An 18,284-nucleotide genomic window follows, 5' to 3' on the forward strand; every position below is an offset into this window, starting at 1 on the left:
CACTGTCGGGGCATCTGTGTTTCCATGTCATCTGTGTTTCCATGTCATTGGAACACAATCAGACCCAGCAGCAAGGGTTACTTCCCCCCTTTTCCTGATCCGAGAACAGGAATGGGTGAGGCTTTGAACGCACTACTGAAGATACAGGCGCTGCGCAATAGCATTGCACGCCTGCATCTTTACCGGTATTACACAAGACATGATACCGTGGTCAGTATACTTGTAGGAGGAACAGTACAGGCAGGATCAATCAGGTGTAATAAAGCATTGGCAGGCAGAAAAACAAAACTGACAGAAATATCACATGTATAAGTTAAAGAGACATTGCAATGCTTTTTCATTTTAACATTAAAGCTGAACTTCAGTCATTTTTTCAACTTTCCATCTATTAAATCTTATGTCCTTGTTGTTTTAACTTTGGATAGCAAAACATTTTCTTTTCAGCCAGTAAATATCTTATACAGCCCACTTCCTGTTTCTTGTCTGGTAAAAAGCCTAGGCTTATGGCATCATGCACAGCTCTCTCGCTCACTCTTGTGAGAGTTTACCAGGAAGGGGTGTGGGATGAGTCATATGAGGGCCAATGAGAGCTGCAGAGCTGGAGGTGTGTCTGTGTAAACCCAGGAAGTAAACAGGCAGCAGCTTCAGCTGCCCACTGTTAAAATGGTTGCAGCCAGACTCAGTGGAGGGAGATTTTTTCAGCATATTTGGCAAGTACAGAATCACAGTATACATAAAATAATATGCAAAGTGGTTGGAGGGAAGCTTCAGAATGGAAAATATGGGCCAGATTCATGAAGACTTACGCCGTTGTAAGTCCGAATCCCCGCCGTCGTATATTTAAGCGTATTCTCAAACTGAGATACACTTAAATGTTGCTAAGATACGACCTGCGTAAGTCTCCTACGTCATCGTATGTTAGCTGCATATTTACGCTGGACGCTAGGGGCGTGTACGCTGATTTACGCCTAGAATATGTAAATCAGCTAGATACGCCTATTCACGAAAGTACGCACGGCTGTCGCAGTAAAGATACGCCGTTTACGTAAGGCGTTTTTAGGCGTAAAGATAAACCACCAAAAAGATGCCGCAGCCAATGTTGTATGGACGCCGGAACCGCATTGAATTTGTCACATTTTACGTCGTTTGCGTAAGTCGTCCATGAATGGGGCTGGGCGTCAGTTACGTTCACGTCGAAACCAATGAGTCTTTGCGGCATAATTTGGAGCATGCGCACTGGGATATGTCCACGGATGGCGCATGCGCCGTTCGTTAGAAACGTCAAATACGTGGGGTCACGAGTATTTAGCATAGAACCCCCCCCCCCCCCCCAACCAGCCTATTTTGAATTAGGCCCAGTTACACTACGCCGCCGTAAGTTAGAGCGCAACTTCTTTTTGAATACAGGACCTGCCGCTCTAACTTATGGCGGCGTAGTGTATCTGAGATATGCTACGCCTGCCTATAGATAGGCACATCTCTGTGAATCTAGCCCTATGTTTTTATTACAAATGATGTGAGCAGACTGCAGTTCCACTTTAAGAAATACTTTAACACCCAAGCTCTATTCCATAATGTACAGGCATAAAAGCCAAAGCTGTTAATACATCTGCCTTGTGTATTACATTGTGGCATTTCCCCTGGATTACTAAAAGAGTTGAGCATGTGCACTTTGCAATGGCATGTTCACTCAGTAAGTAAATGTGAAGAAACTGCATTTTATCCAATCCAATCATGTTCTTGCAATTATTACCTTTTCATTTTATGGGTATTCTTTGCAAAAAAAAATTTCACAATGCTTACTAAAATTACCCTTGCAAAGTTAACAGACTCAGTCATTGTATGAATTTGTTGCTTACATCCCTTTTACATGCTGTATATCGGCAGCACATGCATTTAAACACTGACCACATAATTTATAAAAGCTCTATGTACTAGCTTGGCAAGAACAGAGATAACACTAAAAGCCTGTAACAGCAACTTTATACGTTATGACAGGGGGCACTTACATACAGACTCCGCAGAAAATGGTTAGTGACAAGCAGCTAATTACATGTAAGAGCTTATATTTTTTCTTGTAGTCAGCAACAAAACAAGACAAGCCTTTGTGCAGCAAGGTTTTAGAATCATATTATGTTTATTAGATTACTGAATATTACGATAACTCAATAATTAGTTCTGGATGTTTATTAGCTTTGCTAGCATATAATAATGTGTCAGAGTAAATCAGCAAATTATGGTAATGGATTGGTGATGGCTAGACGCAAATTAACAATAAAATACATTTGAATTTCATCTCAGTAACTGCACAGTAAAAACACTTACCTCTGGATGAACTTCCTGCAGAGAAATGAAAAATGGCACAAACTGCGGCCTTCCAAAATGGGTGATAGATCGTAAACCAGTAAATAAACTGCGATTTAGGACTCTCTGGAAATGACGCTCACATATATACTGCAACACAAAAGGATGGTTAGAATTATTTGTTGCAATTTCAGAATTTTGTATATGTAGGTTGAAACACAGTCATTAACTGAATCAGAAACAAATGTGTAAGAGGCCTAAAACTGGGTGAGGTACAGCCATACTCTGCTACTAAGGTGAGGTTGTGGAAGAAAGTTTCATGTCACAGGTCATACACCATGGCAAAACTAAGCACAGCAAAAAGACACAAGGTAATTATATTGCATCAGCAAGGTTTCTCCCAGGCAAAAATTTCAACGCAGACTGGGGTTTCAAGATGTGCTGTTCAAAGAAATGGGCAACGTTGAGGACTGCAAACTAAATGCAGCAGATGAAAGATACATCACGGTTACTTCCCTTCGACACTGTAAGATGTCAAGCAGTGCCATCAGCACACATCTGGTAGAATCCAGTGGGACCCAGGTACACCCATCTACTGTTTTTAGAAGTCTGGCCAGAAGTGGTCTTCATGAAGGAATTGAGGCCAAAAAGCCAAACCTCCAACATGGAAGAGAGGCTAATGCCGCGTACACATGATCGGTTTTCCCGTCGGAAAAACCCTAGATGGTTTTTCCGACGGAATTCCGCTTAAGCTTGTCTTGCATATACACGGTCACACCAAATTCTGCCCGCCAAGAATGCGGTGACGTAAGACAAGCAGAGATCATTGAAGTTCAATAGGAAGTTAGGCTCTTCTGCTTGATTCTGAGCATACATGTTTTTTTGCGCATCAGAATTCCATACAGACGAACGTTTTTTTCGATTGAAATTTTTTCCGTCAGGAAAATAGAGAGCCAGCTCTCAAACTTTTGCTGACAGAAATTCCAACAGAAATAGTCAGATGGAGCATACACACGGTCCAAAAGCTCACATTTGACTTTTTCCAACGGGAAAACCGATCTTGTGTACGCAGCATAAGGGACTCAACTATGCACAAAAACATAGGAACTGGGGTGTAGAAAAAGGGCAGCAGGTGCTCTGGACTGATGAGTCAAAATTTGAAATATTTGGTTGTACCAGGAGGCAGTTTGTTCATCAAAGGGCTAGCAGGACATTGACCCCAAACATACAGTCAGTGTCATTAAGAACTATCTTCAGCATAAAGAAGAAAAAGGAGACCTGGGAGTCATGGTTTGGCCCACATAGAGCACAGATTTCAACACCACCTAGTCTGTCTGGGATTACATAAAGAGACAGAAGGATTTGAGGCAGTCTATATCCATAGAAGATCTGTGGCAAATTTTCCAAGCTGTTTGTAACAACTTACCTGCTGCGTTCCTTTAAAACTTGTGTGTAAGTGTACCTAGAAGAATTGATGCTGTTTCGAAGGCAAATAGTGGTCACATCAAAGATTTATTTGATTTGGATTTCTCTTTTTATTTAGTTTCCATGTTGTTAATTGATACAAATAAACAATTAACATTTCTATTTCTGAAAGCATTCTTAACCACTTAAGGACCCCCTCACGCCGATATACATCGGCAGAATGGCATGGCTGGGCACATCTACGTATATGTACGTTGCCCTTTAAGCCCAGCCGTGGGGTCGCGGGCGCGCGCCTGCGGCACGCTCGCGCAACCCGGTCCGAAGCTCCGTGACCGTGTCTTAAGTGGTTCATTTATATAATTTTTTCACACCTGCCTAAAACTTTTGCACAGTAGTGTATATATAAATCAATTGAACAGAAACTCTGTACTAATCAATATATTCCATGCCCAAGAAAAACACTACTTCTCCAGTAGTCCATATGATAAATGGGGACCAGCTTTACAGGCCAAAACCTTTTATTTATTTTTAGACACAGTCTGGAATAATTTAAAACATTTGTCAGGTTTCATCGCCTTTTCTGTGTTCACTGAGACATAACTTGAACACAATTTATTCAAATGGGCACAGAAATTTATAAAAACTATCTGTGTCTCAATTGGTAGGATCTTCCCACTTTCTGTATGGTCATCAGCACAGGAGCTAAGGGAAATCTCTTATGTCTCGTACACACGTACAGGATTTCCAGAGGGGAAAGCCGAGAACCTGCTCGGTCAGTCTTTCCCCCTACACACGGCCGGTTTTCCCGACAGGAAAACTGCGATGGAGCTTTGGCTGGGAATTCCTGGCCGTGTGTATGCTCCATCACAGTTTTTCCCATAGGAAAACTGCCATGACCACCGGGCAAAAGTCTGCCGGATTTCCCAGCGGGAAAAAAGAGAACTGGTCCAGGGGTTTTTGGGCAGTTTTCCTGTCGGAGAAACTGCGAGGAGCATACACACGGCCCGGATTCCCGGCCAAAATCTCTCCTCACAGTTTTCCTGTCAGGAAAACTAATCGTGTGTACAAGGCTTTAGACTTGGAGACAGTTGGCAATAAACACAGACAGACTATCCCTTTCCTACTCTAAAGCCCTCTACACACGGCCCGGATTCTCGTCAGGAAAAAAACGTTTTTTTTTTTCGAACAAGATTCCTGGCAAGAATCTCTTGCCGGCCGTGTGTACACATGTACGATTCAAAAGAACAGCCGTTCTTTTGAATGGCACGAACGCGGTGACGTCATTGACTATGACAAGCATGCTCTTGTCACATTTGATGTCGTCGCCGCCATCTTTCTTCACCCTACTTATGCCTTGGAAGCTACCGCGCATGCGTCAAAGTCATTTTGAGCATGCCCGGGTTTCCATGGAGACAGGTAAGTATACACACGCTCGGGTTTATTCGGCAAGAAAGCTCTGCCAGCAGTTTTCTTGCTGTTTCTTGCCGAGAAAACCGTGCGTGTGTACGAGGCTTAACCAAAACCCCAAAAAATAAATTTGCCAAAGATCTGGACTCTAAGTCTATGGTGGCTAAACTTGGGGAGGAACTTTAGGCTGTATTCTTCTCAGTGATTCATTGTTGCAGATTAATATACGTAGACAAGTATACAGCAACCACGGTTTGTATAAAACTGAGAAACCAACAAAAGTAAAAGGGAGACCTAGCATGTAACTAAAGAGGGTGCACAGGATAGTCATACTCCTGGGCCTATGTGATAATGCAGCCCACTTATGTTCAATGATGTGTCTAAAGTTAGATTGATCAACAATCAAGTTTGTTAGAACCCATCGTCTACAGACATCCCCTGACTGGCAGTACTCAGAGAAAGAATAAATCTACCAGATTCAATCTTCCTAAACAATTGCTGAGATAAGAGCTCATGATGGGATGTAACGTGTAGGGTGGAGCCTGATGATGTGCAATTAAGGAAGCACATCTACACAGGTACTCAGAGGCGTGGTTGGATCACTTCTATCCTTTAAGTGTTATTTTTATGTGTGGGTTTAATACATTTAAGGATTTTACACGATGCATGGTTCTGGCTAGAAGTAAGGGGTTCCCCGAGTGCTATCATCTGTGCAGACCAAAGGAGTGCACAAGGTGGAGTTTGTGTGTTCCTATATTTCACTGTGGAAAATAAATTAAAATACATTTAATACATTCAGAGGGATTTATGTTTATTATAAAACACAAGTGTAAGAGTGGACATTCTAAGTCCCTTGATAACGTCCTTTTGGAAGAAACACGTCAGGGGAGGAACTGCTAGTGCTGACGTCATGCCGATGTTCGATCCCGGGTCGACAGAGGATTTACATGTAAAATTTCCAAGTTTTTTATATGTTTTTAATGCTACATGGATTTATATTAAATACTACACTATCAAAGCACTTCTTTGGCTCTTAGCGAGATTTTTTTACTGCAGCTTTGACCCAGTGAAGAATGTTTCCCTGAAATGCATAGTGAGTCAGATCTGCTTGCCTGCATCTTGGATATTGGTCCTAAAGACACAGGCATGAATGCTGCTGTAAGGGGCAGCCATTCCATCTGGTGAGTGTTGACTCTATGGGGGGATGATGGCTGACCTCTGAAAACTTTACATAAAGGACTGTTTCTTCATGTATCACTATTCACAAATATCACTATTACTTTATATTGGATGTTGCATTACAAAAAAATTCAATGCCACCTATCAGTGCACATCAGTGCCACCTTATCAGTGCCAACTCATTGGTGCCACCCCATCAGTGTCCATCAGTGCCACCTTATCAGTGCCCATCAGTGCAGCCTCATCAGTGCCTGTCAGTGAAGGAGAAAACTTACTTATTTACAACATTTTATAACAAAAAAAAAAGCCAGCCAGCAGTGATCAAATACCACCAAAAGAAAGCTCTATTTGTGGGAACGCAGTGATAAAAACATTTGTTTGGGTACAGTGTGGTATGACCACGCAAATGTCATTCAAAGTGTAACAGCGCTCAAAGATAAAAATTGGCTTGGGCAGGATGGTACAAGCGTGCCTGGTATTGAAGTGGTTAAAGTGCAGCTATAACATTTTTTTCTCTCTTTAAGCCATATATTTTGGAAAAAAATACAAAAGTCATTTGAGGATTACTTTACAATTATATTATTCTTGACTGTGTATGATCTGTGAAGTACAATTATTGAAGCCTGATCAAAGAATGATGTTGGTATAGGACCATTATGTTCTCATTTTGTTTAAAATACTATAATATTTTTTTAAATTAACTTGCATTAGCAGTTCTATGCCACTTTGTAATGCAACTTAATTAGTTATATTATATCAAGAGCTATTTTTACTCCATATTTATTCATCATCTCAAATGGTTTGAGAATGGTGTTCTGGAAAGATGTAAGAGTAATGCTAGTTTTCTAAGGTAACATTGCAGTAAAATGACTTGTAAGTACATGTCTGTTATTTTTCTTTTACACAATCTTGACAGGAGTAAAATAGTTGCACGGCAGTTCAGTAATGAGTATTTAAGTGCATAAGTAATACTTTATATTTCCCAAAAGGGAATTAGTGATATGGCTTCGGAACAGCTGTTTCAGAACAGCTATTTGGTTCCTTTTATTGCTTAAAGAAGGAACCAATTAGCTTTTCCGAAATGCATCGCATGTTGACGATATCACTTCCAGTTTGCTGTCCACGCTGGTTGTTGGTCCCTTCCCATTGACGTCATTTCCTGGATATGGCTTCCATGCTGTCTCAGACAGAATAGCTGTCTTCCCAGTATCCAGTAGAGTTGGAGCTTCCATCTGCCGGCCACTTCAGAATATGCTATCATAGAATGACACCACACAGGAGAAAATGCATGCTGACAAGGGCAGTGTAGAGGTGGGTGGGGAGTCAACTGACATCACGACTCCACCCACCGAGCTCCAGACAACAGACCCACCCACAGAATCTGCAGTTTTTCAGTTCTTATAATAGACAGAGGGGAGACATTTGACAGGTAATGATACATGCAGGAGGCATCTATATCCTTATAGATCAGCACTATGGCAGTAATTTAGAAAGGATGAGAGTGGTGTTAACATCAACTTCAATGCAGGCAACAATAGGTGTCAGCTAGTGCCCTGGCACATTTCGTGCTATAGAGCACTTAATCAGTAGGCCTTATGGATAGATTCCACTCATCTATGAGCATGGCTCTAAAAAACAAACAAAAAAAACTTTATTTTAAACATTAGGTATTAGCTGCCATCAGCTGCTCCTTCCACTATCTTAGGAATATTACAAGAAACAAACATCTGATTCCAGCAGAGGATATGCCAAAATGAGTCTGTGATTTCATCCAGACTTGATGACTGCAACTCTTTATACTAAGAACCACATTGTTTGCAACTGGTAGAGAATGCAGCAGCTAGACTGTTAACCCACCCAGTCACTGCAAAATCACCCCAATTCTTCCTTTCCTACACAGGCTAAAATGAAATAACACACATGCCCACAATAATCTTAAAATCCTTTGGATTTTAAACATTGTATCATGCAACACCCACAATATGGAACACCTTTCTATCTGTTGTCAGGGTTGTACCCACTCTGGAAGTTTTTTTTAACCAACGCCGCACACAGATGTACGTCGACACAATGGCACGGGCAGGCAAATAGGCGTACCTGTTGGTCCCTTTAAATTTGCCGCCCAGCTGGCGCACACGTGCGCCTGCCGCGTGCATCGTGAGCATGTTCGCTGGTCCCAGGAACTCGATGTTCTCGGGTTACCCGCGATTGCGGTCGGCAAAGGCAGAACAGGGGGATGCCTTTGTAAACAAGGCATACCCCTATTCTGCCTAGTGACATGTCACTCATGGCTGTTCCCCGTGATCAGTGACGTGTCACATGTAGCCACGCCCCCTAACAGTAAGAATCACTCCCTAGTACTGACTTAACCCCTTCCGCGCCACCTAGTGGTTTACCCCTTCACTGCCAGTGTCATTTTTACAGTAATCAGTGTATTTTTATAGCACTATTCGCTGTAAAAATGACATTGGTCCCAAAAATGTGTCAAAAGTGTCTGATGTGTCCGCCATAAAGTCGCAGTCACAATAAAAATCGCAGATCGCCGCCATTACTAGTAAAATAAAATATTAATAAAAATGCCAACTAAGGCCGCGTACACACGATCGGTTAAACCGATGAGAACGGTCTAATGCACCGTTTTCATCGGTCCAAACTGATCGTGTGTGGGCGCCATCGATTATTTATCCATCGGTTAAAAAAAAGCCAACTGCCCTGTACACACAATCGGTCCATCCGATGAAAACGGTCTGATGGACCGTTTTCAACGGTTAACCGATGAAGCTGACTGATGGTCAGTCGTGACTACACACCATCGGTTAAAAAAAACGATCATGTCAGAACGCGGTGACCTAAAACACAACGACATGCTGAAAAAAGTTCAATGCTTCCAAGCATGCGTCGACTTGATTCTGAGCATGCGTGGATTTTTAACCGATGGACGTGCCTACAAACGACCGTTTTTTTTTTCTATCAGTTAGGTATCCGTCGGTTAAATGTAATACAAGATTGCTTTTTTAACCTATGGATAAATGACCGATCGGTTTGGTCCAATGAAAACGGTCCATTAGACCGTTCTCATCGGTTTGACCGATCGTGTGTATGCGGCAAACTTGTTTTAAATTTAACCGATGGATTCCTAACCGATAGAAAAAAAACCGATCGTTAGTAGGCACAACCATCGGTTAAAAATCTACGCATGCTCAGAATCAAGTCGACGCATGCTTGGAAGCATTGAACATTTTTTTTCAGCACGTCGTTGTGTTTTACGTCACCGCGTTCTGACACAATCGTTTTTTAAACCGATGGTGCGTAGGCACGACTGACCATCAGTCAGCTTCATCGGTTAACCGATGAAAACGGTCCATCAGACCGTTCTCATCGGATGGACCGATCGTGTGTACAGGGCTTATCCCCTATTTTTTAGATGCTATAACTTTTGCGCAAACCAATCAATAAACGCTTATTGCATTTTTTTTACCAAAAATATGTAGAAGAATACGTATCAGCCTAAACTGAGGATTTATTTTTATTTTATTTTATATATATATATATATATATATATATATATATATATATATATATATATATATATATATATATATATATATATATATATATATATATATATATATATATATATATATATATATATATATATATATATATATTATTGGGGGATATTTATTATAGCAAAAAGTAAAAAATATAGTTTTTTTTTCAAAATTGCCGCTCTATTTTTATTTATAGAGCAAAGAATAAAAACCGCAGAGGTGATCAAATACCACCAAAACAAAGCTCTATTTGTGGGGGAAAAAATACGTCAATTTCATTTGGGAGCCACATGTCACACGACCGCGCAATTGTCAGTTAAAGCGACGCAGTGCCGAATCGCAAAAAGTGGCCTGGTCTTTGGCCAGCAAAATGGTCCGGGCTGAAGCGGTTAAGCAGACTCAAGATATATCTATTCTCCCAGGCTTATAGCAACGCCTGACAAATCCTTCCCCTCAAAGGTCCCAACAACAATTTCATAAGCGTTTGGAGTCCACTGGGAGAAAAGCGCTATAAAAATATTGTTATTATTTCAGAGTGGTGCTTTGGTGATCAGAGAAAGTTTTCCAGCCTGTACAAAACATTGTTTTACTAAAGAGAACCCAGATGGCAGTGTCTGTGGAACCCATAGACATGAAATTGTCACACACATATGAAAATGTCACTTGATCAAGCCAACATGTTTTCTTACCAGCATGGTGGTACGAAGGTCAAACTTTTCAGCAAACTGAGTGATGTAGATGTGAACAGACACTAAGTTATGTTCATCATTCTCTTCTACTTCTCTTATTATGTCTGTTAGCCACTCAAAATGTCGCTGTGTACGGGTGATCCATATAAAATAGATCTAAAGAAAAAGTGTTTAACATTTTTAATCAATTCATTTTTCATAAATACTTTCATATGAATGCCTTTGACAATTAGTTTATGAATATATAAGTTATTAAAGCGATTCTAAAGACACATAAAAAAAAAAAAACATGTTATACTTACCTGCTCTGTGTAATGGTTTTGCACAGAGCAGCCCCGACCCTCCTCTTCTCAGGTCCCCCAGTGACATGCCTGATTCCTCCCCCCACTGAGTGCCCCATAGCAAGCCGCTGTGAATGCCAAGGTTTACTTTACTTAATTTTTGTGTTAACAAATCAGGCCTGAAATCCAATTCGTAAACAAACAACACATATCTGGCTGGTTCTGTTACCTTATGTTATATTTACCATTCAGAGCTGAGATCAGGAAGCAATCCAGCCAGTCTGTAAGTTAAAGCAGCACACATACACTTGCACACAGTTAACCCCTTGATTGCCCGGCTGATCACGCCTGTCACCCAGCCAGTGTTATTAGTGCAGTGACAGTGTACAGTATTATGACTGATCACTCTTATTAGTGTCACTGTAAAGTCAGACAGTGTAATTTAGTCAGTTAGTGGCTCTCCCAGCCAGTGTAAGTTAGCGCCAGTCCCTGATTGCTCGCGGCACTATCGCAGTCGCACTAGGCTTAAAAGCTGCGCAAGTTCCAGTATACTGTATATAATATACCATAGATTGTAGACGCTATAACTTTAACACAAACCAAATAATATAAACTTATTGAGATTTTTTTTTTTTAACAAAGACATGTAGCAGACTACATTTTGGCCAAAATGTATGAAGAGATTTGATTTTATTGTAGAAAATATTACTTTTTTTTTTTAAATCTGTCTTGTTTCATTTATATAATAAAACAGCCACCAAAAGAAGACTATATTTGTGTGAACAAAAAAAAAATATAACAAAAATTTGGGAACAGTGTTGCATGACCGATCAATTGCTTGTTAAAGTAGCACAGGGCTGAATAGCAAAAAATGGTTTAGTCATTATTATCAGTTATTTATCTCTGTTCTAAAATAATAAAGGCTGAAAGTGCTTTCCCACCTGATCTTTTCAGTGCTTTATGTACTAACAGAAGTAACATGTGCCAAAAATTGCCTTATCCAAGAAGTGTTTGACTTAAAATCAGTCTGACTTTTACTCTTCCCTCTGTTGGTCCGGTTAAAATATCTATTTAGGATATAGGTGGTGAGAAGATTGTTTCTGTCTTACCTTTTTGCACATTATCTTTGTATTCACAGATGATTTAAACACCAAATCTTTAAGAATCGAGGAAAAAGGAGTAACGCCTATGCCCCCTCCAACCAGCACAGATACTTCATACGTGTTCCATTCTTGGTGCCCTTCACCAAAAGGTCCATCTAAATATATCTATAGAGAGAGATGTGATGTTTGTAGCATGATATTTAGTTGTAAAATGTAAAAAAGTATAAAACTTATTACCATAAAGTCTACCTGCTAAATCACTGTACAAAACATTTGGGGGAAAAAAAAACATTATTAATTTGCTATAGGACACAAAAGGAACTAAATGATCACAGTCTTCAGAGCCAGTGGATTACACACAAGGCCAACACTCCCTGCACCCTGACCTAGTGGCACAGTCTCAGACTGCAGGAGCACCAGGAACAGGACCTGATGACATCACTAATGTCCTTGTTCAGGCAAATGCCCAGAATCTCCAACCTGCAACAGTTGCTTCAGACATCAAGAATACCCTTTAGCCTGCCATCTTAAACCTAAAAGAAGGCATTCATGGCATGGCAGTGAGGCTTGCAAAGTTGGAAAAGGTAGGAGACCAACATGTTTCAACAAGTCACACACTGCAATAGGTGGTGGTGTCTAGTACATTGTAACACACATCTCATAGTAATGCAGGGTTTTGTAGAATACCTGGATAATAGGGGCCAACAACATAATCTGCAGATCAGAGGGGTGCTTGAGTTGTCTGAAACGGACCAGATACGCTCAGCGCTTCCATCCATTTTCAGCAACATTCTGAACAGGCCCCCAGAAATCCCTGATCAGATTGAAAGGACACACAGGACACTGGGCCCTAGGAGAAGGGACACTTGCCCATCAATAGTGTGTGCTGTTTTGCTAGCTTCTAACTTAAGGAAGAAGTTCTGCAGGAAACTAGCATCTGAGAAAAACGTCTGTTGAATGGAATGGAAAAAACTGTCCTCTATCACTTTCCACAACAGGTGAGCTCTGCATCCCATTTTGAAAGTGCTGAGAGGGAGGATTATTGCCTACTACTGGTGCTTCCCCTTCAGTTTTTTAGTAGAACATCAAGGATACACAGCAGTATATACCACCCCTGATGACATCCAACTCTTTACCGAATAGCTGCATCTGCCATTCATGATATAATAAATGTCAGCTTCCTGAACACCTCTATATACCCACCTGTACCCCTCCTACACCTCTTTTTTCCTTTCTCCTTTCTTCATTCTCTTACATCTTTCTCTTCCTCCATCTCCCCTTTCTCACTTGACATTTATATCTTCTCCTCCTCTGCCCTTTGACTCTCTTTCCTCCACTTTTTGTCAGGGAAAGGAGTGCACCATTGTGCAAACCTAGTCACCAGTTGTCTTGTCCAGGGTAAGTTAATGAGAGCCCAACTTGTGCTCACAGCAGACTTATCGGATCCCTCTATCAATGCAATTTGATCCCCAGAGGATCCAAGAGTCTCTGAAACTCCTTTTGGAAAATATAGGATATACTTTAGCTATTGTTTCCACCCCCCATTGAGTCAAACTTACATTACCATAGAAAACCATACTTAGCCATCTTCTTTTGGTAGCAATACTATATATCTATTTGCTGTATGACAATATGCACATGTAATATCAAGTCTATTCTTGATATTTGTTGATTTTTACCTCATCTTTTCCCTTTTTCATAAGTACTGTTCTGCATGAATAATTAAACCTGTATAGTGCAGCGCAACTAAGGCATTGTGTGTCAAAATTCCATAATCCTCTCCAGATAAATGTGCTGATTGTATCTACTTACATAATTAGGTTCTACATGAATGTTATACATTTTTAATAACAATGTTTGGTGAAAAACAACCAACTTGCACGCTCTCTTGTTTAAATAAAAGACAAAGTACAAATGAAATGATTAAAAATAGTTAAACATATCTTACTTTTGGATAACTACCAAGCTCTATGATGCTCTGTGGAGAATACATCTCACGCAGGCGAGTTGTCCATGGTCCTGCAGCTCTGATATGCAGGCTCAGTGTATCTTCATGTGGAGCACAAGTTAATGTAAAGGGATGATATTCATAGGTTCCTAGGGACAAGCAGGCTATTCTTACCCACTGTCCAGATTTGTATTCAAAGTCGTTGGGGCGCTGAAATTTAAGAAAAGTAACATCTGTGGAACAAGTGAAACAAAAACAGCATATTGAGTGAGTAAAAATCACAGGCAATGTATTTTATTTTTAGTTTTGGTCAGAAAGATGTTTGTAGTTAGACTTTAAAGTGACTGTAAAGTCTTGTTTTTTTTAATTAAAAATAACAAACATGTTATACTTACCTGCCCTGTGTAATGGTTTTGCACAGAGCTGCCCAGATTCTCCTCTTCTCAGGTCCCTCTTCAGCTCTCCTGGCCCCTCCCTTCTGTTGGGCGTCCCCACAGCAAGCAGCTTGCTATGGGGGCACCCGAGCCAAGTCACAGCTCCCCGTGTGCATTCAGACATGAAGCTTCGGTCTGGCCCCATCCAATTTCTATTCTCATTGGCTGACTAACTTTGATTAACAGCATCAGTAGCCAATGGTGCCATGCTGCTGTCTTGGCCAATGAAGAGGGGAGTCCCGGACGGCCGAGACATTCCTACAACATCACTGGTGCTAGAGGGACCTCAGGTAAATATTGTGGGGGTTGAGGGGGCTGCTGCACACAGAATAGTATGCATTAAGATAAGAAAAACTTCTGCCTTTACAACCCCTTTAAACTTCAAAAGCAATTTAATTAATTTATGCATTCAATAAGGGCTTGTCCACTCCAGGTGCATTGGGGCTGTGCTGGGCATCCTTGTCCAGTTCAATACCAATTGCAGACAAGGCAAAGAGGCTTCTTACCTATGAGGCCAATTCATACCGCCAAAACACAGTACTTTGCCCTGTAAAAAGAAGTACGGCATGCACTATTTTTCTTTGCATGATGCAACACAATCCACCAAATCATACTCTGATACATTCCGATACATTCAATAGAACTGAATGAATATGACATTTTAAGAGAGTACTAATGAAAAAAAATATATAATGGGGGTGTGGCCGGCATCCAAGCAGCATGGACGTTCTCCTCTGGAAGCCCGGGATTAAGTAACACGCACCAGCGCAATGGGACCTCGTTTTTAGACAGGAATTGCTCCCAGGGACCCTCCCCACCCCCCTGCAGCGTGGCACGATGTCAGCCAAACGGAAGGGAAACAGGCACCCCCAGAAAATAATGGCCTATATGACTCAGCGGGCCACTAGACAAATCCAAGATGGCGCCGCGGCTGCAGCGTCTGCCTCTCTCCCCTCTCGGCTCTCAGTTTCACAGAGCCACAACGCTGGAGAGGAAGGCGATGGCTTCATGGAGCTCAGTAACCCCGACCAAGGCTTGCCCCTCTCTTATCCAGGCACTCCAACAACAGGCAGCCCTGCTAAGGCTAGGATGAGGCTGTACCCAGACCACACAGCAGCACCAGAGGTGAGCCTAAACATTATGCATACCGTTAACCCCTGCAGTGTTCCTGACCCATTTGCCAGCTTCCCTACTAATGATCAGCCTATACTGGACACCACACTCAAGGACATGCTATCCACCCTGAGGAATTCTATGCCGTCAGATATGCTATCTATTATGCAGTGCCTAAATGCTGATATATCCTCGGTCTCAGGCAGAGTATCACAAATTGAAAATCAATTGGGGGGTTTTACATCAACCGTAAATGACCTCGTCAATGCACATGAGGATAATCTTGAGGATCACGCGTGGATCAAACGCAAGCTAGCGGACCTGGAGGACATGTCACATGGCAACAACATAAAAATCCGAGGAATTGTGGAGACAGTTCAACCCCACGGGCTAACAAGCTATGTAAAACCTGCCTGACCTAAAAAATATGGAATTGGTGATTGATCGTATCCACCGTTTGCCAAAACCGCCATCCCTGCCTGACACCATTCCACGGGATATGATTTTATGCATACACTTTTACCATGTCAAGGAACAACTTATGAAAACAGCCAGAAGTGAGAAATCCCTTCCTGATCCATACTCACACCTCCAAATATTTGTCGATTTATCACAATATACCCTTCAAATTCGTAGGGAACTAAATACAGTGACCAAAGCATTGAGAAACCATAATCTTCCATGCACGTGAATAAATCCTGCTAAGCTTTTAATTACTTACAAAGGGGCTAAAATCACAGCTTCCAACTTGAATGAAGGTTTGCAACATCTCCGCACATGGGGCATAATCCCAGAAAATGCAAATCTACCACCTGAGACTTGCAGGCACTCTATCCCGCATCCAGATGTCCAACTTCCTCAGCGCCCCCCTGCTACTCCTCCAGTCGCTTAACGGGGTCCTGCTAAGCTAACAACTACAGTATATCCCGGACTATTACATGGCTCTGAATACGCAACTTGAACTTTTTCCCCACAAATTAGCCAAGTAAGTGCACAGCACTTTCCTGCAAAGCTGATTGTTCGGCCACTTGGCACATAGTTATTCGTTACCTAATTTATTTTTATTTTTATTTTTATAGTTCTTGTTTTGTTGCTTGTTGTCTACCATTTATAGTTTTTGCCATGCAGCTTAACCTCAGGGTTCACACTACATTGTGCTAACACTTGCAGACAACTTCTACAGTACTCCTATCAAGCTAACATCCTAGATATCTTCGTAATTTTTGCCCCCTCTACGCTCAGAATGACTATCAAATTCCTGACGATAAACGCTAAAGGCCTCAATCACCCAGCAAAAAGAACTTCCCTCTGGAAATTGGCTAAGGAATCTCACCGCCGACATTCTGTGTGTGCAGGAGACACACTTCAAAGCCTCATCTCCACCTAATTGCTCTATTAGCCAGTTCCCGCATGTCTTCATGGCATGCACAAACTATTATTATTATCTAGCCACATTATTAGCACAATTAAAGGTATGGTTTACGCCGCACACACAGGGGCAGATCCACGTACCTGCGCGGAATGTTTCCCCCGGGCGCAGCGTATCTAAGATACACTACGCCGCCGCCTTTTTTTTTTTAATCTACAAAGAACTTGCTCTCATCGAATGGACTGATCGTGTGTACGAGGCTTAAGACTGGGACGCCATTAAAGTTCATGAGCGTGTAAAGGCAGCTGTCCCAATGCTTTTGGTACTATAGTGTATATTGTATACTATAAATATTTAAACCTCCATAATACCACAGTATTAGCAGTAGCATAGTTAACTTTGTTATTAAAAATTGTCAGAAGTACCTGATGGAAGCAGTTCTGCTTTTATGACACTAATTTCTCTCTTTTTTCTGCTTAGACTTATTAAACTATCCCCAATAAAGACTATAGCAGGAACTGATAAGTATACATGGAACTTGGGTAACTGGATAAGTCCAAAGCTGCCATGAAGGATAATCTGGAAATGACATGAACAGTATATTAATAGGAGAATATATGTTATTGCTAGATGTTATAATCAATTCACCTATGCTTGATATTGCTTAAAATAACCTTAAATAAGCAAACATAATAAAAAAAACAACAATCTGCTTTTCTATTTTTAATGCAATTCAAATAGCAATAACACTGTTTAAATAAACACTGTTAACAATGCTTGTATACTATTATTCTTGATCTATTTTTGTAGCTCCCCCCACATATTCTCAGGTTTGTGGTGGTATATCAGCCATATAAAATTCACATAGCTATATGCAGTTTAGAATAAAATAATCAGTGACATTAAGATGCGTCTGTGCTGTAAACCAGCAGTGCATATAGGAGTTATTTGCATGGCTCCACCCACTATCTTAAAAGAAGTAATGTGCATTGGTTAGCAATTGAAGTAGTGATATAAATATATTTTTGAAGAAGATTTCTCTGTGATCCACACAAGTTTAGTAGAGGGTATTTTGGTATCGTAAAAATTACAACTTCAGTTTTACATTTTATAAAATAGAACACTGCTTCCACTCTGCAGCTGCTGTAGTGGAAAGACTTTTCCACTCAGGCTGTGGCTGCTTTGTAAAGAAAATGAACTTTAAACGCTTGATGCCCACTCACAGTAAATTTACTGTAAACAGGCAGCACAGCCAGTATAGGCGGCGTACTTGTATGTTGCCTAGCATGCCTCCTGGGGCATGCAGTGGCATGATCCCATGACCATTGTGTCTGATGGACACAGTGGATCACAGCAGCTTGGGACCATGTAATTGCTATGATTGGTATGTAATTAGCTGTAGTCAATCATAGTATGTCAACAGTAAGCACGCGGTCTTGAATAGAAAGCCATCCATGACAGTTAAATATTGCTTATAACAG

General features: G+C 41.1%; 1 protein-coding gene across 3 annotated transcripts in view; it reads right to left on the reverse strand.

The window, feature by feature from the left end:
- The window catches only part of LOC120931421 (dual oxidase 1-like), a 180,812-nt gene that overhangs the window by 2,091 nt on the left and 160,437 nt on the right, over positions 1 to 18,284 (reverse strand). For 2 of the 3 annotated variants that reach the window (XM_040342840.1, XM_040342839.1), the window contains 5 exons: positions 17,229 to 17,382; positions 13,888 to 14,120; positions 11,946 to 12,104; positions 10,556 to 10,711; positions 2,326 to 2,454 (listed from right to left, as the gene is read on the reverse strand). In XM_040342840.1, the coding sequence (XP_040198774.1) occupies positions 2,326 to 2,454; positions 10,556 to 10,711; positions 11,946 to 12,104; positions 13,888 to 14,120; positions 17,229 to 17,382 (831 nt within the window). Of the gene's footprint in view, positions 1 to 2,325; positions 2,455 to 10,555; positions 10,712 to 11,945; positions 12,105 to 13,887; positions 14,121 to 17,228; positions 17,383 to 18,284 lie in introns of those variants that run through there. The other variant, XM_040342841.1, reaches the window with a different exon arrangement.

Source organism: Rana temporaria, chromosome 3, assembly GCF_905171775.1.
Source record: "Rana temporaria chromosome 3, aRanTem1.1, whole genome shotgun sequence".
Lineage (NCBI taxonomy): Eukaryota > Metazoa > Chordata > Amphibia > Anura > Ranidae > Rana > Rana temporaria.